General features: G+C 43.7%; 1 protein-coding gene across 3 annotated transcripts in view; it reads left to right on the top strand.

Moving 5' to 3' along the window:
* LOC126355137 (UNC93-like protein) overlaps positions 1–23,204 on the top strand; it is a 980,883-nt gene that overhangs the window by 827,547 nt on the left and 130,132 nt on the right. For 2 of the 3 annotated variants that reach the window (XM_050005319.1, XM_050005320.1), the window contains one exon: positions 21,335–21,494. The exons of the other annotated variant lie outside the window; for it this stretch is intronic. In XM_050005319.1, coding sequence (XP_049861276.1) covers positions 21,335–21,494 — 160 coding nt within the window. The remainder of the gene's footprint in view (positions 1–21,334; positions 21,495–23,204) is intronic. 3 annotated transcript variants of the gene reach the window in all.

The following is a 23,204-nucleotide window of genomic DNA, read 5'->3' as shown; positions in this document are numbered from 1 at the left end:
CGACTTAACTTCTGAGGTCATCAGTCGCATCGAACTTAGAATTAATTAAGCCTAACTACCCTAAGGACATCACACACATCCATCCCCGAGGCAGGATTCAAACCGGCGACCGTAGCGGCCGTTCGGTTCCAGACTGTAGCGCCTAGAACTGCACGGCCACTCCGGCCGGCAGATGACAGTGACATTTAGAAAGACACAAAAAGTAACGACAATGAGGTTGGCTCAATGAATTAGTTGAAGAGAACGGGCAAGTGGGAGTGGATTAGTATGAGCGATGTGTAGAGATTGACTTGTGAATGTGAGTTTCAGTTAGGTGAGTTTGTGGGAGTGAGAGGTAAGTTGCATGTTGAAAAGAGCGCGAATATGTTCACATGCCAAATTTTTCTGCGAAACTTTTTAAAGTTGCTTAGGACGGTAGAATCAGGCAGCTGGTACCCCACTTTTCAGTTACACCTTAAAAAAAACAGGAACATATCCGCATTTTTGTGCCCCGATAGAAGCATCTTTTCCGCTGATTTAAGCATTCTACAATTTTTACTCCTCTCACTTCTCTCCATAATGAAATTGACCGTTCCCTTGATGCTCCGAGATGTGTTATTCAACCCATCCCTTCCTTTAGCCATTCTGTGCTATAATCTCTCTTTCCTCCAGCTTGCTTCAGTACATTCTCATTAGTTACTCCACAGACGCAACTTATTTTCAGAATTCTGGTATAGGACCACATTTCAAATGATTCTAGTCTCTTCTTGTCTCCATTATTTATCGTGCATCAATATCCATTAAGGCCGAGATGGAGATAATACACCAAAATGGCATTTTTATTATCCTTTTGACCAGGTGCAAAAGCAGTTAGAAATGTAATCATCGGTGGCAACCGCAGCGTCAAGGCAGTAGTTGTCTTACTAAGGGGAAATCTGCAGCTTGCCGTTAGTGCTTGCTCAAGAGGTGGAGGAAGCGGATTCCTTTCCCGCCGCGCTCTTCGTTGTTTCCGAACTAATTTAAATATACGCAGGCGCACGGTGGGAACAGCTGGACGGCCTTACGCCAGAGTGAACAAACTACAAAATTCACGATTTGAGATAATTGAGTTTAAAGTTCCCGACACTACTGTAAATCGGATAGTTTATTTTGAGATTCAAATTGGAGTAAATTACACTCCTGGAAATGGAAAAAAGAACACATTGACACCGGTGTGTCAGACCCACCATACTTGCTCCGGACACTGCGAGAGGGCTGTACAAGCAATGATCACACGCACGGAACAGCGGACACACCAGGAACCGCGGTGTTGGCCGTCGAATGGCGCTAGCTGCGCAGCATTTGTGCACCGCCGCCGTCAGTGTCAGCCAGTTTGCCGTGGCATACGGAGCTCCATCGCAGTCTTTAACACTGGTAGCATGCCGCGACAGCGTGGACGTGAATGCAGTTAACGGACTTTGAGCGAGGGCGTATAGTGGGCATGCGGGAGGCCGGGTGGACGTACCGCCTAATTGCTCAACACGTGGGGCGTGAGGTCTCCACAGTACATCGATGTTGTCGCCAGTGGTCGGCGGAAGGTGCACGTGCCCGTCGACCTGGGACCGGACCGCAGCGACGCACGGATGCACGCCAAGACCGTAGGATCCTACGCAGTGCCGTAGGGGACCGCACCGCCACTCCCAGCAAATTAGGGACACTGTTGCTCCTGGGGTATCGGCGAGGACCATTCGCAACCGTCTCCATGAAGCTGGGCTACGGTCCCGCACACCGTTAGGCCGTCTTCCGCTCACGCCCCAACATCGTGCAGCCCGCCTCCAGTGGTGTCGCGACAGGCGTGAATGGAGGGACGAATGGAGACGTGTCGTCTTCAGCGATGAGAGTCGCTTCTCCTTTGGTGCCAATGATGGTCGTATGCGTGTTTGCCGCCGTGCAGGTGAGCGCCACAATCAGGACTGCATACGACCGAGGCACACAGGGCCAACACCCGGCATCTTGGTGTGGGGAGCGATCTCCTACACTGGCCGTACACCTCTGGTGATCGTCGAGGGGACACTGAATAGTGCACGGTACATCCAAACCGTCATCGAACCCATCGTTCTACCATTCCTAGACCGGCAAGGGAACTTGCTGTTCCTACAGGACAATGCACGCCCGCATGTATCCCGTGCCACTCAACGTGCTCTAGAAGGTGTAAGTCAACTACCCTGGCCAGCAAGATCTCCGGATCTGTTCCCCATTGAGCATGTTTGGGACTGGATGAAGCGTCGTCTGACGCGGTCTGCACGTCCAGCACGAACGCTGGTCCAACTGAGGCGCCAGGTGGAAATGGCATGGTTCTCAATATTTATTGCTTTTTCAAACACGAAGCACAAATAATTAATTACAGATATTTTTGTTATTGTAGTTCCTAAACAGTATTTGGTACATATTTTTAAAGTTATTTGTTTCCGTACAGAACTGTCTTAATACTAGCCTTTTACAAGTTTAAGTAATCACAATGTCTTCAAAATATGTTGATTTTTAAACGTTTCAAACCAGTAGTAATTTATTTACATGCGTGTGTATTATTTTGAAGTATTCTTTAAATATGGTCTTCATCCACATAGTCATCTTCACTAGAGTTTCCTGCTTCTTAGCTGCTGCTTGGTAAACTATTATAAAATTCCAGAATGAGATTTTCACTCTGCCGCGGAGTGTGATATGAAACTTCCTGGCAGATTAAAACTGTGTTCCCGACCGAGACTCGAACTCGTATTTGGAAGGTAAGACACGAGATACTGGCAGAAGTAAAGCTGTGAGTACCGGGCGTGAGTCGTGCTTCGGTACCTCAGATGGTAGAGCACTTCCCCGCGAAAGGCATAGGTCCCGAGTTCGAGTCTCGGTCGGGCACACAGTTTTAATCTGCCAGAAAGTTTATTATAAAATTGATGGTATACTGGAGGAATTACACAGAGTATAGATTTAAGGTCTTTCAGCTTTCGAGCAGTCAATCGATTTCCTGCAGGATATTTCAATTTTAGAAATATTTTACGAAGCTCAGTTACTCGGCCTCTAATGCTTTTTGCAAACCTGACCTGTTGATACTCCATTTCTTCACCGTGAGTATATTTGAATTCCATAATATTTGAATTTTCTTTACAGATAAGAGTACATCTGATATTCATCCATGACACAGGGTGACCTTCGACCTTCTTCCTAATGGTTAATGCCGATGTCACGTTTCCTGAAGAATAAAAGTCTTTTTGTTTCCATCTCTACTACTTCAAAAGCTTGTTTTATTTTTTAATTTTATAATATTTTGAAGCTTTCTAGGGTGATAAATATATTGATGCTTCCTAATTTTGTTCTCAACATGGCTAAAGTCAGTATCGTAGGGCAATAACTATGTCCTGGAATTTTAAATTTTTCAACAATCTGCTTGATACTGTTGTTAGGATCTTGTATGAAACGCATCTACAGGCTTACTAGTTTTATACTTACGTTTTTACCACCATGATGCTCATATAATACTTCAGAATACAGTAACTGATTTCATCGGGTCCTCATCCTTCTATACCTTCATGCCAGATATTCATTCTGCCTTTGGATGTTTCCAAGTCATGTATGCCAAGGTTGAAACACGTCTTCTGGAGGTCAAAAGAAAGCACAGTACATTCTCCATTCTTTTCCCTTTCTATGTCTCTTTTCATGATATTTTGTGCAAGATCAACCTGCCGCTGACAATGTTCTTTCTCTGTTTGCACACCCTGAAATACTCCTAAGATTTCAGGAGTTTTTTCTTGTGTCATAAGTGAACTTTATTTTATTTCAAACCTATCACACTTCTTGCAAGTATCTATATGAGGAGGCTTTAATCCCAAGTTGAATCCTATTCTAAAAACTTTTTCATAAAAAGCATGAGACACAATTTCAGTTTCTAAATTGTCTTCTTCCATCTTTTGTTTGTAGCGTCTGTACATCAAGCTTAAATTTAAATTCTGTGGCAAATATTATTTATTTTGGCTCTTCCCTTCAGTAGTAACTTTTATATGGAGGAAATGAATTTATGTGGTTCTTGACGTGCTGGATCTTTTCCTCTGGGAATTTGTTATTTGGTTCATGTCTACCCCTTTTATCCTGTACGTCACCTGATTTAACTTTCTAAATGGATCTATCAATACACAGTGTGTTGAGAAACATGTCTTTACACACTTTCACATCACCTGAATCTGTAGGAATAAAATAATTTCTAGATAAATGTCTTTTGAAATTTTCGAAACTAACCCTTCTGTCCATCACTGGCATTGGTTTCAGATATCGTCCAAGTATTGTACTTTGTGTTTCGAAAGATCCCTCTTTGTAATACAAATCGAAAAATCGTCTTCGATCTTCCACAGAAACTTTTTCAACACATTTATTTTGGCAACTTCAAGAGTATTGTTTAAAACCTTTTCCAGGTATATTTCTTCCTGTTGCTGAAACATACGGTTTCCCACTGTTTCTTCATATTTTTCTTTCATTCTTCTTCAGTCTATCACGGTTACCTTTCTTCTTGAATTTTCTTTTTCTGCATTTACTTGCATCTCCTGAAATAAAAGTATCAAAAATTAAACTAAATTTTGTTAATGTTGTTCCAGCACTGACATTTCGTGACAGATCATCGATGAGAACAGCTAAAGTCACATGTAAGCGAGTTAACAATGCACAGCTCTTTGTTATTAGTTATAAATTAATATTTCATTCACGCTGTCCCAGATGATAAAGAATAAGAGTTCACATATGCCAGAGTGAACCAGCTCCATCAGCGCGTCTATCTAAATACGCTAAGTTTCAATGGACATAACATAATCCCCTCTATTGAAAGAATGGTTCAAATGGCTCTGAGCACTATGGGACTTAACTTCTAAGGTCATCAGTCCTCTAGAACTTAGAACTACTTAAACCTAACTAACCTAAGGACATCACACACTTCCATGCCCGAGGCAGGATTCGAACTTGCGACCGTAGCTGTCCCGCGGTTCCAGACTGTAGCGCCTAGAACCGCTCTGTCACCCCGGCCGGCCCCTCTATTGAGCATAGTTCGTATATTAGTACTTATTTGTATGCTTAAGCGCGGGACTGCTACGGTCGCAGGTTCGACTCCTGCCTCGGGTATGGATGTGTGTGATGTCCTTAGGTTAGTTAGGTTTAAGTAGTTTCTAAGTTCTAGGGGACTGATGACCACAGCAGTTAAGTCCCATAGTGCTCAGAGCCATTTGAACCATTTTTTTTTATGCTTAAGCCATAGCTAGCAGCACCTCAACGCTTCGAGTAGCTGGTGCATTCTGGCATTTGGCAATATGTGAAAATTACGATTATAGGTTAGAATCTATATTTCATTATTTAGTAACAAAATTCCGTGAATTTACATACCATCACTACTTGAAATATCTGTTGAGAGCAAATAATCATCACTTGAACCACTTTCTACATCCAAATCTCTGTTATTGAACACATCTGACACAAAGTCAACATGTTGGGCCGCCATTTTGACAATTGACTTAGTTCACTTTTCTGAATGAAGTGTTTCTCAATTTTTCAGGCCCGAGTAGCGCCAACGTAGTATATTGTGGACTGCAATACCTGGAACATTACGTCACTCTGGCATGTGAAAGATAGAGAGAGTATCGATTACATCAAATACGTTAAAAACAGAATTTCGCCAAATCCGTAGTTAGTTCACTGTGTCGTAAGGCCGTCCAACTGTGACACCGCAAGTGGCAGGCCTTCCCCGAGGCACCAAACTCACGTGTGGAGTGGGATACAGCGTGGGGGCGCAGCGACGCAAGCCAAGCGGAGGCGAGAGCCGGAGGCGCGGCTTGAGGCGGCGGGCCGGCTTAGCGGCCGGCGGGGCGGCGGTATCCGGTGGCGGATAGCGACTCTGTCAGCCGAGAGGGGGCAGGGCTCGCCGCGCGACCTCCAGCCTCTGCGCTACCCAGGAAATCTTTCACACTGCAAATATGGGAACCGGAGACCATCTAATGGAGTCCGCAAATATATCCAGCTCATCAGATTTATCCATATAGTATGACTGCAAACTCGCCAGCTCTTAGTGGATTATGACAAAGCGTATAGTGCGTACTTCAGAGACAGCTGCTCTGCAAGAGCAGTAATGTGTACATACAAAAGACTGTTCAGAACGCACAATGATATTTAAAAGTAACTGTTCGTCCTCCGCAGTACATCTATCACCAGCGGTTTTCGGTATTTGCACAGAACATGAACGCTTATAGTAGTGTACATATTCTTGTATCAGTCTTACAGCATCTAAGAAAAGAAAACACGGGAATATACCGACTTACAAAATAAGTTTGCTAACCAACAAATCTCATTGTCAGTTATCATAAGCATATGTCTGTGCACAGGTATTTTAACACCTACATACAATGGGCGTTGATTTGCCATAACATGAATAATGAATTAAGTATCACAACATCAGCAGCCTTTTTTTATGATGCCGTACCTCAACTGACAAAATGGAACCTTTACGGTATCACCTTCTTGTCCGTCCGTTCGTCTGTCTGCCTGTCTGTTCGCCCGATTGTTAAATAGGGCCTACATTTTTTATCAGAAATGCGCAGACTTGCTGAAATGCCTCTCCCTTACTAAAGTCTGCGGTTCCATGCCGACTTGCCCTCCGGTGTGGCCGAGCGGTTTTGGCGCTTCACTCTGGAACCGCGCGACCGCTACGTCGCAGCTTCGAATACTGCCTCTGGCATGAATGTGTGTGATGTCCTTAGGTTGGTTAGGTTTAAGTAGTTCTCAGTTCTATCGGACTGATAACCTCCGATGTTAAGTTCCATAGTGCTCAGAGCCATTTGAACCATTTTGAATCATGCCGACTTAAAATATTCAAGCTCCAAACGCGATGCAATCCCAAAATATATTTATGTCACATACTCGAAAACGCACATACCAGATCATATGAAGACTTCTCGTCGACCTAGAAACACGAAATTTGGCAATAGCCAAGTTTTTACTGTGCAAGTAAAGAAAAAGAAACCGAATAACTGTATCAGACGAAAAATTTTCTTCGTCATTTGTTGCCTGAGTTTTTCGAATGCCTTGGACTCCTTGGGACCTATATCTAGCGAGTATCAATGTCGACAACAGATAAAAATCTTACAGGTTCTCGATTCCCTGTCAGCCTGGCAGTGCTCTTAATAAGGCCTCATCAGGTGCTGCTCAGTATCAACTCTAGGCTTGAGTAGGATACTTGTCATGCAATGAAGGCTTTCACGGCCGAATTTTTCAGCTGCCGAGTATTCGTCCGGGTTGTATTGCCTTGGTCCATGGAACTCTCCTATCCCTGACGCTTCGTCCAAAGCTACGTTGGACATCTTCGGAGGTGCTCCTGGTTGTGCTGAGTCTTGCCGACTGACGAGTTGGACGTCGAAGAACGGTCTAAATACCGTGGAAAGTGGGCGTGGTGTGGATTTCACGTGACAGCAGAGATAAACCTTGTCATGGATAAAATATAACTATCGATTGTAGCAAGTCAAACATAAAAACTTCTCATCGATTCTGCAGCGCCAATGTCCATATATCGCTGAGTTTGATAGCTTTTTCTTTTCTGTTGAAATTATCTCCATGTTTATATATTTCAATGGCTTCTCTATATAGCCGTGGACAATAGTTCGTCACAGTACAGAAAATTTCAATTTCCGAAAATTTCACTACGTGATCACTCGACTGAAGAGCATGTTCCGCCACGGTTGACTTGCCTATTTTCCCTAGTCGGCAAAGACTTTTATGTTCCTTCAACCGTGTATTCACACTTTTATTTGCAGTTCCAATGTAGATCGTACCACATGTACGCAGAAACCTGTGTACACCAATTGCAGACAGAGGGGGAAGTTTGTCCTTAACGGAACGAAGTGTTTGGTCTATTTTCTTAGTTGGTCTCAAAATCGGTCGAACTTTGTTGTCTTAAAATCTTGCCGATTTGATGCCTTATTTTTTTGATGAAGGGCAGAGAAACCGTCTTCTTCCATCCCCGTGTTCTATCGTTGTCCTTAGGCCTCCAGTTATTCGGTCGTTATTTCCTTAGTAGTGAACCCATTCTTCTCAAAAGCGTGCTACACATGTTTTAACTGGGCGTCCAGGTATTCCGGTGTACAAATCCTTTTAGCTCTGTCCACTAGACTCTTAATTACACCTCTTTCCTATTGTCGATGATGGTTGGAATCCTTATACAAGTATCTGTCGGTATGTGTAACCTTCCGAAAGACTTTATGTTTCAAGCTGCGACCAGTCTGTCTCTTAACATGTTTGCCCTTTTGATGTTAGCAGTTCTGACGTGGCGTGTAAGTAGCGTTGCCGTACTGGTATGACGTGACATGATACGTAAATAATATACTGTCTAATCAAAAAAATTGAACCGCCCTGAAGGGGAGAAGGAAATGAAACTTCACCGGTTAAGGAGTATGTGATGTTATTTCAGTGATTACAAAATACAACAAAATTTACAAATAACTTGACAATATGTGCCTACTTGTCAGTTGACGTTGAATCCTTTGTGGCCTGCATGCAAGATCTGATTCTATTGGGAAGGTTGTGATAAGGCCATTATGTTCTCTCCTGAGGCAATCTGTCGTACAATTACTATAACAGGTCGTTAATATCCTGGACTCTTGACACCCAGAAGGAGTTGACGACAGAGCTGGTTCACACATGATCTATCTGGGGACAGATCTGGGTATCTTGCTAGCCACAACAGTTCAGAGAGACACGTTCCTTGTGCTGAGGAGCATTATTCTGTTGAAAAATGGCACCACGATGATGTCACAGGAGTGGTCACATATGAGGAAGCAGGATGTCCATGTTGCATGATTGTGCGTCATTAGAGACTCCTCAATCACTATCAGCCTGAAACGAAGTCATATCTGATGTCTTCCCATGCAATAACCCCAGGAGCAACACCTCCGTGCTTTCCAAACACTTTAAGAGTGGGACCTTTCCCCAGGTTGACATTTCACTCGCCACCATTCCAAACGCAGTAGTCTGTGTTGTGGCGTTAAAGGTGCAATAAGCATCGGATAGTAATTCCTAGTCTCCTATCAATGGTGCGGGATGACACAAAATGTTGCGGGGAGCCCCTTACTTGTTCTCTAATAGAAGGCGCGTATACGAAGGGACTTGTGTGTTTGGTGCACTGTGCCGTGAACCCTCCATGTGGGAGTCACATGTTTTCGTCCAGAAACTTCACGACGGATAAACGTGCCACATCCAGGTCCCCCACAGATCTTAATATTGCACGATTCGAAGCACCGGACAGATAGAGACTCACTACGAGGCCTCTTTCCAACTCAGTCAGCTGCTGACAACTCTGTGTCACACGAGGACCTGGCATTTCTGTGTCCGCTACAGTGACGCTGTTCAAGCTTTTTTTTTATCCTACTAGCCCTGGTACGTGATCATCAGTCTGTTCGCCATTCTTCCAGTCACAGATCACTCTAATCGCGGTGTGAAGGTATACGAAGTTACATTGTCATCTCGCTACGTTTCCTGGGTGTTTCACATGTTTGGCCAGACAGTGTACCTGAACTCTTTCTCTGTGATGACGGTTATCAACCGAAACAAACAGTGACGGTAAAGTACATACAGACAGCTACATCTGCATACATATTCCGCAAGCCACCGAATGGTGAGAGCCGGAGGGTACCGTGTACCACTATTTGCATTTCCTTTCCTATCCCTATTCCACTAGGATATAGAGAGTGTGTGCCTCCGTATGAACTCTGATTTTCCTTATCTTATCTTCGTGGGCCTCACGTAAAATTTACGTTGGTGGCAGTAAAATCATTCTGCAGTCAGCTTCAGATGCCGGTTCTCTAAATTGTCTCAATGGTGTTCTTCGGGAAGCACATCGTCTTCCATCCAGGGATTCCCATCCTACATTCCGAAGCATCTCCGTAATACTCGCGTGTTGTTCGAACCTAAGGTTAACAAACTTAGCAACCCGCCTCTGAATTTATTCGATGACTTCCTTTAAACAGACATGGTGCGGATCCTAAACTCTCGAACAGTGCTCAACAATGGGCCGCACTAGTGTCCTATATGCGGTCTCCTTTACAGATGAACCACGCTTTCTTAACATTCTCCCAACTAAACAAAGTAAGTTGACAATCCACCTTCCATGCTACAGTCCTTACATGCTCACTCCATTTTATATTGCTTTGATCACACGTACTATTAATTTTGTTTAAGTCATCTTCCATCCTCCTATAGTCACTCTACTTCACCACCAATCCGTATACCTAAGCATCGTCAGTAAAAATGCGTAGATTGCTAGTCCACCCTGTCCGCCAGATCGTTTATGTATGTGGAAAATAACAGAGATCCTATCACTCTTCCCTGGGGCACTGCCTTGTGTATGATGAACGCTCGTCGACGAGGACAACATACTGGGTTCTATCACAGGCAGTTTCGAGTCACATGTCTGGGAACCTATTCTAAATGCTCGTAACTTCGTTAACAGTCTCCAGGGGGACACTGCTTCAAATGATTTTTGGAAATTTAGAAATACGGAATTTGACTGCTGCTCTTCATCTGTTGTTTACAGTATATCATGTGAGAAAAAGGCAAGCTGAATCTCGCACGAGCGACGTTTTCAAAATGATGCTGATTCATCGACAGAAACTTTTCCGCCACAAGGAAATTCCTTACAGTCAGATTGACAATACGTTTAGGACATCCGCAGCAAATCGATGTTAAGGATATTGATCTGTAATTTTGCGGATCCGTTCTTTTACCCATATCATACACAGGAGTCATCTGCGCTTTTTTCTAGTCGCTTGGTACTTCGCGTTGGGCGAAAGATTTTCGATAAATGCAAACTAAGAATGGGTCAATTCTGCACAGTACTCTTCTTAAAACCGAAATGGGATTTCATCCGGACCTGACATCTTGTTTCTTTTCCAGTCTTTCAGTTGTTTGTCTACGCCAGGCTTCAAAAATGGTTCAGATGGCTCTGAGCGCTATGGGACTTAACTTCTGAGGTCATCAGTCCCCTAGAACTTAGAACTCTTTAAACCTAGCTAACCTAAGGATATCACACACATCCAGGCCCGAGGCAGGATTCGAACCTGCGACCGTAGCGGTCGCCCGGTTCCAGGCTGTAACGCCTAGAACCGCTCGGCCACTCCGGCCGGCTTTACGCCAGGAATGCCTCTTACTGTGTAATCGATACGGGACGCCACAGTGAGTGTTATGCAAGCATTACATAAAAGAACTCTTCCGTAGTATCCTTTTAACAATAGAAAATCGTTTCTCACAGCCCCGTGCATAATATCAAATCCAAATTCTCAGTGCAGAGCGCACAGTATCTTCAGTCGTCTAGGCTTGAATAAACCGCGGATAATCACCCTTTCAGAAGACTCGAATCATCATTTCAAGCTTAGATCATATTGTCACTTTGTAACAAGAAGAGGTAGCAGCTCGGGAAGTTGTGCGTGAAATTGTCATACAACACGATGGCGTCATTCGAAGTTAAACTGCAGTCGTGAATCACGGAACATTTGAGATGTGCCCCTTAGTAGTTCTCTACGGGCAACAACAGCAGTCAACAACCTCTACCTCTACCCACATATGAGTATCGCAGAGCTCTTAACATACATTTTGGAATCAGACAGATGAGCATCCATATCAGAACAAACAGTATGCAACCTTCATATTGACAAACTGTTCTCTAGGTGTCCATTACGAACGGAATCTTGCGTTGGGTTGCGGTTCACAAATGAGAACAGGATTTATATGCCGTCTCATGACTGCTACAGAACGGAGATGAGGTGACCAGGTACTATCGCATGAATAAGACGTGCAGTGTCATGGATCAGCAGATAGTAGGGGTATGTACAGGGCTGGAACTCCTCTCATCGCTTTTGTGTAATTTGAGAGCATTGACTTACTGGAATAGCACCTTAGAACTTATTTTCTAGCTCTCTAGTCAACATATCAACAACGAATTCGTCTTTTAAGGTGATAGTGCACGAGCATCCTCCGTCCACCTCGTGAGTGCCTTCGAGCAAGGAGCAGGAATCTACCGAATAGAATAGTTAATGATATCCCCCAATATATCATACAAAGGAAGCGCAGAGGAACCAAAGCGAAATGGTTGCAGAAAATTTGTGAACCAACTGAAAAAGAATAGGTCGTCGGAGGTAATATTTTCTGCTTATAGCTTATAGAAATGTCTTATGACCACTATGTGAAATTGAAAGGCAATGTGTCAACATTATTAAGAGTGTGGAGGCAGGGCGAGGTGGGGGGGGGGGGGGGGGGGGGCTGGTAACTAGAGAGACTATACACGTTGATATGTGATATGTAGAATCTGTGGGACTGCTGGAGACACACTACCGGAATTACGGAATAATGTCATCGAAATAATCCCGGAGGTGACAAGGGCGGAGAAGTGCAAGAACCATCTAACTATTAACAGCTAAATAAATCAAGTCTCTGAGCAGAATAATGTAGAGAAGAGGGGATGACACAATACCTTCACGGTCTGAAAAGCTTGTAACAGTGTTGCAAGGTAGTTTGTACTGGGAAGTAATTGTTAACAAGAAATTCGATACGTTGCACCATGTCCGAGTTAATTAGCATTGATATTAGCCCTTCAGGCCGTTGCACGCGCAAATTCAAGAGGCCCACTGGATCCAATAAGTATCTGTTTATCTCATAGCATAGATGGTAGTGCACCACACTGCTCATGCTTTGGCTCGGAATCGATGCTTACTACCGTCCAGTGTCCATTTCTTGTATCACTCTCATGTTCGATTTTAGGAAGCCAAACGAAGAACTCATGACAACGTCTCTGGTTGGCCGCTTGAAATTGTGCGCGGCGGCCTGATTGCCTAACTTTAATGCTAATTAACTCGGAAATGGTGCATCGTACCGAATTCTTTGTTAACAATTATTTCTCAGCACAGCCAACCCTGCAACACCTCTACAAGTTTTTTTTTATACTGTTGCTCACCATCCAGTACATAGCAGAATGGTGAAGAGAGTTGAGGATGTCTTATGTGACCATCAGTTTTGCTTCAGGAAGATAATGACGCCAGAGAGGCAGTTCTGAAATTGCACATATAAAAAACCAAGGAATCTCAAAGTGTATATCGAGCTATATAAGCGTTTGACAATGTACAACACAGCAAAATTCAAATTCTCAGAAAACCAGGTAACAAAAACATTGTGTAATAGAACAAACAAAGAATAATAGGAAGGAAATACCAAAAACGAAAGGCTTGGATTAAAAAGAGTGTGAGAGCTACTCATCGAGGAAGGAATAATGAAAATAAACAAGTTTTTGGACCGGAATTAAATTTCAAGGTGAAACGAGATCAATAACACGATCTGATGATTATATTGTTATTCTCAATGACGGCTAGGAAGAATTATATGGCTTACTGAAAGTAGTGACCAGTATAGTGAGCATAGAATATGGACTGAGAATGAAATGAAGAAAGTCGAAAATAACGAGGGAATAACAGAAATGAGACAAGCGATAAACTTAAAATTAACATTAGGGACCGACCACAAAGTAGGCGAAGTGAATTGTGCTACTTCAGAAGCACACTAATGTACGGAAGAAGCATGGACTACCACAGGCAAAGAGGACATTCCTAGTAAATAGTGGTATATAACATTGGCTTTAATTCGAAGAAACTCATTTTGAGAATGTACGTTTGGTGCACAGCATTACACGGAAGTGAATTGTGTACTGTGGGGTAACCGGCAAAGAGAAGGATCAAAGAACGTGAACTTTGATGTTGTTGAAATAAGATGAAAATTAGGACCACTGATAAAGTTTTTCCTTTCTTATCTGTCCACATAATGTTCATCTTTCTTCTCTAGCATTTAATTCCAAGTACTTCCATCCAGATCTTTGCCAGTTTTCCCACAGTCTAAAATTCACTTCAAAGCAACCCTGTGCGCTAAAAGAACATTCTCAGAATTGCTTTCGTCGAATTAAGGCCAAAGTTAGATACTACGAGACGGCGTTTCCAGGATTTGATTCACGGGGGATGAGGGTTCAACCAATCGTCATCCTTGTAAAGTTGACTTACAATAGAATGCAAAATGGCACTATGCTGTACAGTGTGTGTAATTACATATAATGTGTAAGTTCTTGTGGGTTGTTTAGGTAGCAAATTATAAAATTTATCATCGAGCGCAAATCAGTTAGTAAAATTCTTTTGTCGATAGCATATCCATGGAGTTGTGTTTGCGCATATATGGTGGCAATCCACGTCTTTCCAACATGTACTACACTTTCAAACAGTTAGCCCAGTACACATAACTTAAAAATGGATAGGATTGCGAAAGGCGGAGTAATTTTGAATTACAGGTATGTTGTATTTATTACTCCCTCGTGAACAATTCAATTTTTAGACCTTCTCCCCGTTATGCGTTATCGGCATCTTGAAAAAACCGATACAAACGTCGCTTTTTCAGTATTTCCTCAGTAACTCGCTTGAAGCCCATTTTAGGCAAAATTTTGCTATTATCCGTTTAAAAGAGAGTTAAATTTCCTGCAGATCTTACACTCCTGGAAATTGAAATAAGAACACCGTGAATTCATTGTCCCAGGAAGGGGAAACTTTATTGACACATTCCTGGGGTCAGATACATCACATGATCAAACTGACATAACCACAGTCACATAGACACAGGCAACAGAGCATGCACGATGACGGCCCTAGTACAGTGTATATCCACCTTTCGCAGCAATGCAGGCTGCTATTCTCCCATGGAGACGATCGTAGAGATGCTAGATGTAGTCCTGTGGAACGGCTTGCCATGCCATTTCCACTTGGCGCCTCAGTTGGACCAGCGTTCGTGCTGGACGTGCAGACCGCGTGAGACGACGCTTCATCCAGTCCCAAACATGCTCAATGGGGGACAGATCCAGAGATCTTGCTGGCCAGGGTAGTTGACTTACACCTTCTAGAGCACGTTGGGTGGCACGGGATACATGCGGACGTGCATTGTCCTGTTGGAACAGCAAGTTCCCTTGCCGGTGTAGGAATGGTAGAACGATGGGTTCGATGACGGTTTGGATGTACCGTGCACTATTCAGTGTCCCCTCGACGATCACCAGAGGTGTACGGCCAGTGTAGTAGATCGCTCCCCACACCATGATGCCGGGTGTTGGCCCTGTGTGCCTCGGTCGTATGCAGTCCTGATTGTGGCGCTCACCTGCACGGCGCCAAACACGCATACAACCATCATTGGCACCAAGGCAGAAGCGACTCTCATCGCTGAAGACGACACGTCTCCATTCGTCCCTCCATTCACGCCTGTCGCGACACCACTGGAGGCGGGCTGCACGATGTTGGGGCGTGAGCGGAAGACGGCCTAACGGTGTGCGGGACCGTAGCCCAGCTTCATGGAGACGGTTCCGACTGGTCCTCGGCGATACCCCAGGAGTAACAGTGTCCCTAATTTGCTGGGAAGTGGCGGTGCGGTCCCCTACGGCACTGCGTAGGATCCTACGGTCTTGGCATGCATCTGTGCGTCGCTGCGGATCGGTCCCAGGTCGACGGGCACGTGCACCTTCCGCCTACCACTGGCGACAACATCGATGTACTGTGGAGACCTCACGCCCCACGTGTTGAGCAATTAGGCGGTACGTCCACCCGGCCTCCCGCATGCCCACTATACGCCCTCGCTCAAAGTCCGTCAACTGCACATACGGTTCACGTCCAAGCTGTCGCGGCATGCTACTAGTGTTAAAGACTGCGTTGGAGCTCCGTATGCCACGGCAAACTGGCTGACACTGACAGCGGCGGTGCACAAATGCTGCGCTGCTAGCGCCATTCGACGGCCAACACCGCTGTTGCTGGTGTGTCCGCTGTGCCGTGCGTGTAATCGTTGCTTGTACAGCCCTCTCGCAGTGTCCGGAGCAATTTTGGTGGGTCTGACACACCGGTGTCAATGTGTTCTTTTTTCCATTTCCAGGAGTGTATATATAATATGATGAAAAATTATGAACAGCTACCAAGAGATGAAGTTGCAAAAATCTGCAAAAATATCATGAAATCGGCAAAGTTAAAAATGGCAGTAGTTTCGCATTAATAACTTTTTTCAGTGCAGTTTTGCGCAGAACGGACACTAACCTGTCTGGCAGAGGATTTAATTTCCTTCAATATCCGTAAAAATATTTGTATTCACTCCCTATATACGACAGGAAGTGTTACAATAACAACTTTAGTGAAAGTGGACTCCATATTGAAAACACCATTCTCTGTCGAAAAAGTATTCCTGAATGTAATATTATCTTTAAGCCATTATTTGTGCAGTATATACTTATAGTTTCTGAGATTCGTGCAATTCATGAGGAATCAGTATTTTTGAAAAAGAAAAAATGTAAATTTGCAAAGCTTTTACACATACTTATGTTTCAGCATAATACCATTTAATAACAGATCTTAAATTTTATTTTCATAATATATACAAAATTTAAAGTTAAATATTCGTCAGCTACTGCTGTTTTTCCTCACATGTGGTTAATTTATACAATTCATCTCTTCGACCGACAGGCAGTGGATCATCCAAGTGTTTTCTCCCATGTTGAATTCAGCCTCTCATGCATTATCGTACGATTCGAATCCACAATGAACACACACAATGGAGTATTGAAATCCTCCTCCTTTGGAGCTGCATTTACTCTCACAAGTCTTTCTGCGTTGGCATGAAATCATGTTCAGCAATGTCTGTAGATCTGGTTCATTATTCATTAGCCCTGGGGTTAGGTCACCAGTATCCTTCTTCTAGCCCCATTTGAGGGCGTGTTTTTCACTTTTTCGTATCCCATTCACTTTTGCACTTGTGTATAAGTTCTGTATGCATGACACAGAACTGCACGCATTTGCTGGATGTAGATATTCGTCCTTAATCATTACATACCTGTGTTTTATCTTGATGCATGTAATGTCTGTCAAGTTGGTAAAAGGTGATATCTACTCACTAACTAGGTTTTCCGATACTTTCACAGACTTTCTGAAAGGCCTCTCAGTTTTACCACAACTTTTGTGTTACGCAGTCTTACGTGAAACTGGTCAGTTCGCAAACATTGCACGTATCATGCAGATGTAGAAAAACAAACCTAAAAACAAAAAATAGAGAAATGATCATATTGCACCTAAAAGCCGATCCTCTCCTACATAACATTACTTAAAATAAATATTTTAAAAATGCTGACCAAGATAATAACAACAATTTCCAGAGTTTCCACGAAGCGCGATGACGGTGGTAGTTCTACGCTGCTGCCCCGTGCTCAGATGTCTTCTCACTGCATCCTGCCTCAGTAACTGTGACAGTTAAGGTAGCCATCACGTAGGACAGCACTACATGGACATTCCAGAACTCCAGACAAATTACATTCCATTGAGCCGGCCGGTGTGGCCGAGCGGTTCTAGGCACTTCACTCGGAACCGCGCGACCGCTATGGTCGCAGGTTCGAATCCTGCCTCGGGCATGGATTCGTGTGATGTCCTTAGATTAGTTAGGTTTAAGTGCTTCTGAGGTCTCGGAGAATGATGACCGTAGATGTTAAGTCCCACAGTGCTCAGAGCCGTTTGATCCACATTCCTTTGAGGCTCAGTCCACACATCGGTGCCCACACTGTGGCCAACATTGGATCATCGCTGCCGTATTCCACTCACGCTTTACACCACGCTGGCAGCAGCCGCTGTTCGAAAGCGAGCAAATTTTGAAATAAATATTACGTTGCAGTCGATATTAAGATCACTTCTCCGTTTTTTTTAATTTTTGTGGAAATTTCGAGAGCGGTTTGAACCCTTAAAAACCCTCCTCTGACTACGCCCAAGCTACTGGTTCTATACGAAATCGGCAAGGGAAGGGGTATGTGGAAAACATTGACAAGGAGGAGGTACAGGATGGTAGAGAATGTGTTAAGACATCAGGGAATAACTTCCTAGAAACTAGAGGGTATTGTGGAGGGTGAAAACTTTATTGTAAGACAGAGATTGGAATATATCCAAAACGTAATTGAGAACGTCGCATGTAAGTGCTAGAGCTGTGCAAGTACAAGGACTAGAGCAATGCCAGTGCGTGGCCTATCAGAGTGGTTTGTGCACGTCTGCGATGTGCGAGAGAGAGCTAGAATACACTTCGCGAAATGTGGCGAAAGTTGCCAAAGGCGACCTATGCTTCTTCGCGTAATAACAAACGTGATTGAGCGCTTGTCTGTGGCCATGCGTATATTACTCGCTTGCGCGCAGCCACGTCGGTATCCCGCGCTCGCACAGTCTTGCACATCGGCTGCGAATCTGCAATGTGTGCATGTTGCGATGCGCTTCGGTTACCATCAGTGTTCGGCAACATTTATTCAAATGACGAATACACACTGAAAATTATTATTTGTTACGCGGGAATAAGAAACAAAAATATTTATTCCAAAATAGTATTCATTTACACGATTAAAAACATTCATTTATTTATCTGTGAATAAAAATCGTTACGAATAACAGATACTTTTGAAACCCAATGAAATTTATTGCTCTGATTGTTGGTCACTTATTAATTAAAGTTGTGTATTTCTAAACAACTGTTTTTTATTTTCAAACGTCGCATCAGAAAGTTTATTTCATTTTCGCAAATTTGACATTCAGCCACACGTTCTACATATTTAGTGAGGATACTAGTGCGCTATATCTTCATAAATCCCTTCTATTTCAGGATAACGGTACAATACTTTGAAATCACGATCGTGTGCAGTAAAAATTGAGAAATCATCAGGTCTGCTGTATTTATTTGTTTACAAATAATTCGATGAAATTCCACTTTACCTTCAGCTCTCAAATTACGTTCAAAACAAAATTTTCTTTTTACGAAATGACGTAATTTGGAAGTCTTGACCCGATTTCTTCGATATTTCTTTGGTTATTAAATGTCTGTAGCTTGATGTAAGCTTCCCTTGATCATGAACATCAATAAAGGTGAAGCATTTCTTTTGAAATCGTAAGATATACTTTCCTGCAATAATTTCAGTTAGTGTAGAAAGGCGGAGAAAGTCTTCCAATCGTCTGTTAACACTTTGTCGATAGAGACGTTTCCAGAGAAGTTGCCAGTGTGCTGTAATATTATGAGCTCTTTTTGTGTACCCAAAACTTTTGTAATTTTTAAATCTCAAAGCTCTATGTAACTCGATCGGCACATTTCACACTGAAAAATTATTCCTCACTTTAACGGAAAACTTACTCAGAGTTCATCCGAAAACATTTTCGAACGATTTTGGAGTTCAGCAGCGTTCCATAAGCGTTTTAGGTGGCTTTACATTAAAAGTCTGGAGATGTTCGCCGTCAGAAACCACTGATTTCTTGCTTTTTCCCTGATTTTGTAGCGCAACAGACACGAACGAACTGCGCAATTATATGAAACAGACTCTCTCATCCAATAGTGTTAGCAATATACGGATTAGAGTTTTCGACGGCTGTGTTCTCATTCGTGGCTACTTACGTAGAGTACTTTCGCAACAGGAGTTGGGCTGGAAATATTGGTACGTACAGAGGCGGTTGATTGGAGACTCCTTAGTGTAACTGCTAAGGCCGTCCGCCTATCCGCTTTATGTTTCATTTGTTATGCTGTAAAGGAAATAAGGCGGCCCTCGCAACTGAAGGTCTGTTTCAACGCCGCAGTGCTGTAATAGACATGGTGGTGTACCACTGACTTCCTCCCGCACCTGAAGCGAATTACATATCCTGTTAGAGGGCGACTTATATTTCAACAGGTACTTTGAAACACGGTGATATTTGACGTGGCTTTCTTTCTTGTTATTCGTATAGGTCCCAGAGGCGATAAGTATCCGAAAACTCGTAGAACACAAAGGACTGATACTGACTGTGGAGTATCTTAAGATCTTCTTCAACGTTTTCGAATAGAAGAAGATCTTAAGGTACTCCACAACTTCCAAAAATCTCATAAAATGGATGTAATTAAGGAGCTTGAAATTTTTGTACACCACAAAAAACAGGGAGAAAATATTCTCAACGAAAAACTAGATAATGAACCTGTTAATTTCTTCACACGTTTCTCCTGCATATGATAACTGTGACAATTTTCATAAATATGTACAGTTTCTCGTTAGAAAAAGGAGTAATTGATTTAGTAGCCAATAGCAGTAAAATATATTTCATAACTGACAAAATTATATGTAATCCCAAAGGACTGTAGCGCCTCAAACTATGTACAGACTCTTAATAAATTGTAGTGTTAGTGTCGTAATATCTTTGTAGCGTGTTTTGTAAACAGTGAAATTGATGATTTCCGTGTACGGTATATGATATTCTGCTTAATAGAGGAATCACGATACCTGGAAGTAGCAAACAAAAATACAATTTCTAACATTATCATTTAAAAACAATCAAAGATTCATTTTGTCCGATTTCCCAGTTGTAGTCCAACCGATATACACGCAAGAGAGACAGAAGATCACCTTTTCGAACATCACCAAACATATTCGTGTAAACCAATGCACAAATGCACTTGAAAATGAGAATGAATTCTCGAAAAGAGTTTGCGAAGCATCAAAGCATAAGTAACTTGTGCAGTTTTCATTATTTAAATATAATGTGATGTACGAAATTAAAATGCACTGCAGGAATTTCACCGAAAATAATTATTAATAATTTTCTCTTTCTTTCCTTTAATTTATTCATCTAAAATAGTTCGCCTGCTTAGCTGGGTGGTACCGTGCTTGCCTCCCATGCGCTGGGCCCGGGTTCGATTTGCGGCCGGTTTGGAGATTTTGTCCGCTCGTGGACTGGGTGTTCCGTTGTCCTTATCATCATTTCATCCTCATCACCGGCCGCAAGTCGCCCAATGTGGCGAAATAAGACTTGCGCTTGGCGGCTGAACCCGGCTGGGACATCCCGGCCAACAATGCCATACGATCATTTCATTTCATTTCGTCTAAAATACAGTTATTTGATAAAGAAGATCAACGATATATCAATAAATGAAAAAAAAAAAAAGTGATAATCGTGTTTCAAACAAGGAGCGCAGAATTACGAAGCTGCTGCGATAACCACTGTGCCACCACTTCACCTCAGAACATTGTTCGTTAAAAGGCACCTAAAGTATGTCGAAAATACCTCGAAAACTTGGACCGTCGTTTTTTCAGAAAACTTCGAGTACCTACGGATAAGTCGAGACACGTGTTCACTTATTTTGACTCCTACTTCACTGAGCGAAGTTTCTGAGAAATCGGGTGGTGGCACTTGCCAGTTCTCAGAGCGAGATGAAACGACACCTCCTGGTAGCCCCTAGGGATGAAGGTAGGTGGCGTGCTAACGCCTTGTGACCCGTTTCGCAGGTACTCCGGGATGACGACGCACAGCGAGCCGTCGCTGTCCGGGGTGCAGTTGCTGCGAGCCGCCGGCCGGCTGCTGCGCCACCGCGACCAGCTGCTGCTGCTGCCGCTCACGGTGTGGCTGGGCCTCGAGAAGGCCGTCATCGCCGCTGACTACACGGCGGTGAGTGCGCGACGCGACAGCACTCGCGCTACCCGACTCCCACAACTAGCGCCGCAGTAACTTCTTATTCGAAACTTCCTCTCAGCTTAAAACTGTGTATCGCACCTGAATTCGAACCCGAAACCTTGCCTTCACTTGCTGTAGTCTTACCGACTGAGAAATTCAGCCAAGATTCATGAACTAGCCTGACAGGCTGAGGGTGTTAGTGAGTTGTGTTGGGATAGCTCAGTCGGTAGGAACACTGCCCACGAACGTTAAGGTCCCGGGCTCGAATCCCACGCCGGCACATAGTTTCACGTTGCCAGGAAGTTTCAAAAGAGCACACGCTCTACTGCAAAGTAAAATATTAATTTCGGAATATTACTTGGCCAAAAGAGAACTTCAACTTCTTCCTTTTCTTCCCCGCCCCGTATTTAGCACAGTGTTGGCTGTCCTCATCTTTTATCGAGGCTCCACTTGTTCCTTTGCTATCCGTCTTCAACGCTCGCCATTAAAATTCGAACAGAATGAAGAGGGCATGTTACTAAAGTTTGCTGCGCGGGATTATCCGAACGGTGAGGGGCGCGGCAGTCATGGTCTGTGCGGCTGGTCCCGGCGGAGGTTCAAGTCCTCCCTCGGGCATGGGCGTGAGTGTTTGTCCTTAGGATAATTTAGGTTAAGTAGTGTGTAAGCTTTTAGGATAATTTAGGTTAAGTAGTGTGTAAGCTTAGGGCCTGATGACCTTAGCAGTTAAGTCCCATAAGATTTCACACAGATATCTGAACTAAAATTTAACAGATATGTAATGTAGTTCATTGTTGCTGAGCCGTGTGCGGCTCGCGTTGGTGCCGTTGGTAGGTTGGCATCGTGTAATAGGGATAGTGGCGTCTCGTTTTCTTCTTTTGTTTACTGGCGCCACTACGTCTGCTAGCGTTGTCTGTCCGCAAGTAGCAGCAGCAGCGTTTGTCGATATCTACTACCCGTTCTACCTTTGGAAGGACGCGAGGTGTTTTCCCGGGTGAGGTATGTCAGTAGTTCGGTTGGGCCAGAGCAGCAGGTATTGCCGTATCGAGGGCCTGTAGTTGCGAAGACCACAACCTCATTGTCCACCGTACTCAGGACGTTGAGTTGAGTTAACATTAATCCAGAAATGAAACCTCGACTATATGTGTTCATGCCGTTTGTTTGTGCGTTGCTGCTCGTAGGGTCGCCGTGAGACGAACAGCAACAAGTGGAGCGTGTCCAGTTGGCGGAATCTATTATCCGTCTTCTATCGCCTGTTATTAGATTTTGAATTTTGTGTTATTATTGGTGAAGAGCAAAACGGTTCAAATGGCTCTGAGCACTATGAGACTTAACTTCTGAGGTCATCAGTCCCCTAGAACTTAGAACTACTTAAACCTGACTAACCTAAGGACATCACACTCTTCCATGCACGAGGCAGGATTCGAACCTGCGACTGTAGCGGTCGCGCGGTTCCAGACTGTAGCGCCTTGAACCGCTCGGCCACCCAACGCCGGCGGTGAAGTGCAACCAGCGATATTTTACTGCCTAGTGGCCACTAGCTCCCCAGTTACCTGCCCTGGAGGTTAGCGTATTTTTCCGCCAGTGTACTTTCCCTCGTCTTGCCGATGCTGTCCAGCCTGACGTCTAGTTCGACAGCCTCCTTGATTGCGGTGTAGATTGTGGCTTCTTTTGTGTGCCTTGGTTGTAGTGGTTCCTTCTACCTTT

The sequence above is a fragment of the Schistocerca gregaria genome, chromosome 3 (genome assembly GCF_023897955.1).
Source record: "Schistocerca gregaria isolate iqSchGreg1 chromosome 3, iqSchGreg1.2, whole genome shotgun sequence".
NCBI classification, from domain to species: domain Eukaryota; kingdom Metazoa; phylum Arthropoda; class Insecta; order Orthoptera; family Acrididae; genus Schistocerca; species Schistocerca gregaria.
Note: the sequence above shows the minus strand (reverse complement) of the source record. Positions and strands in the feature narration are given on the sequence as shown.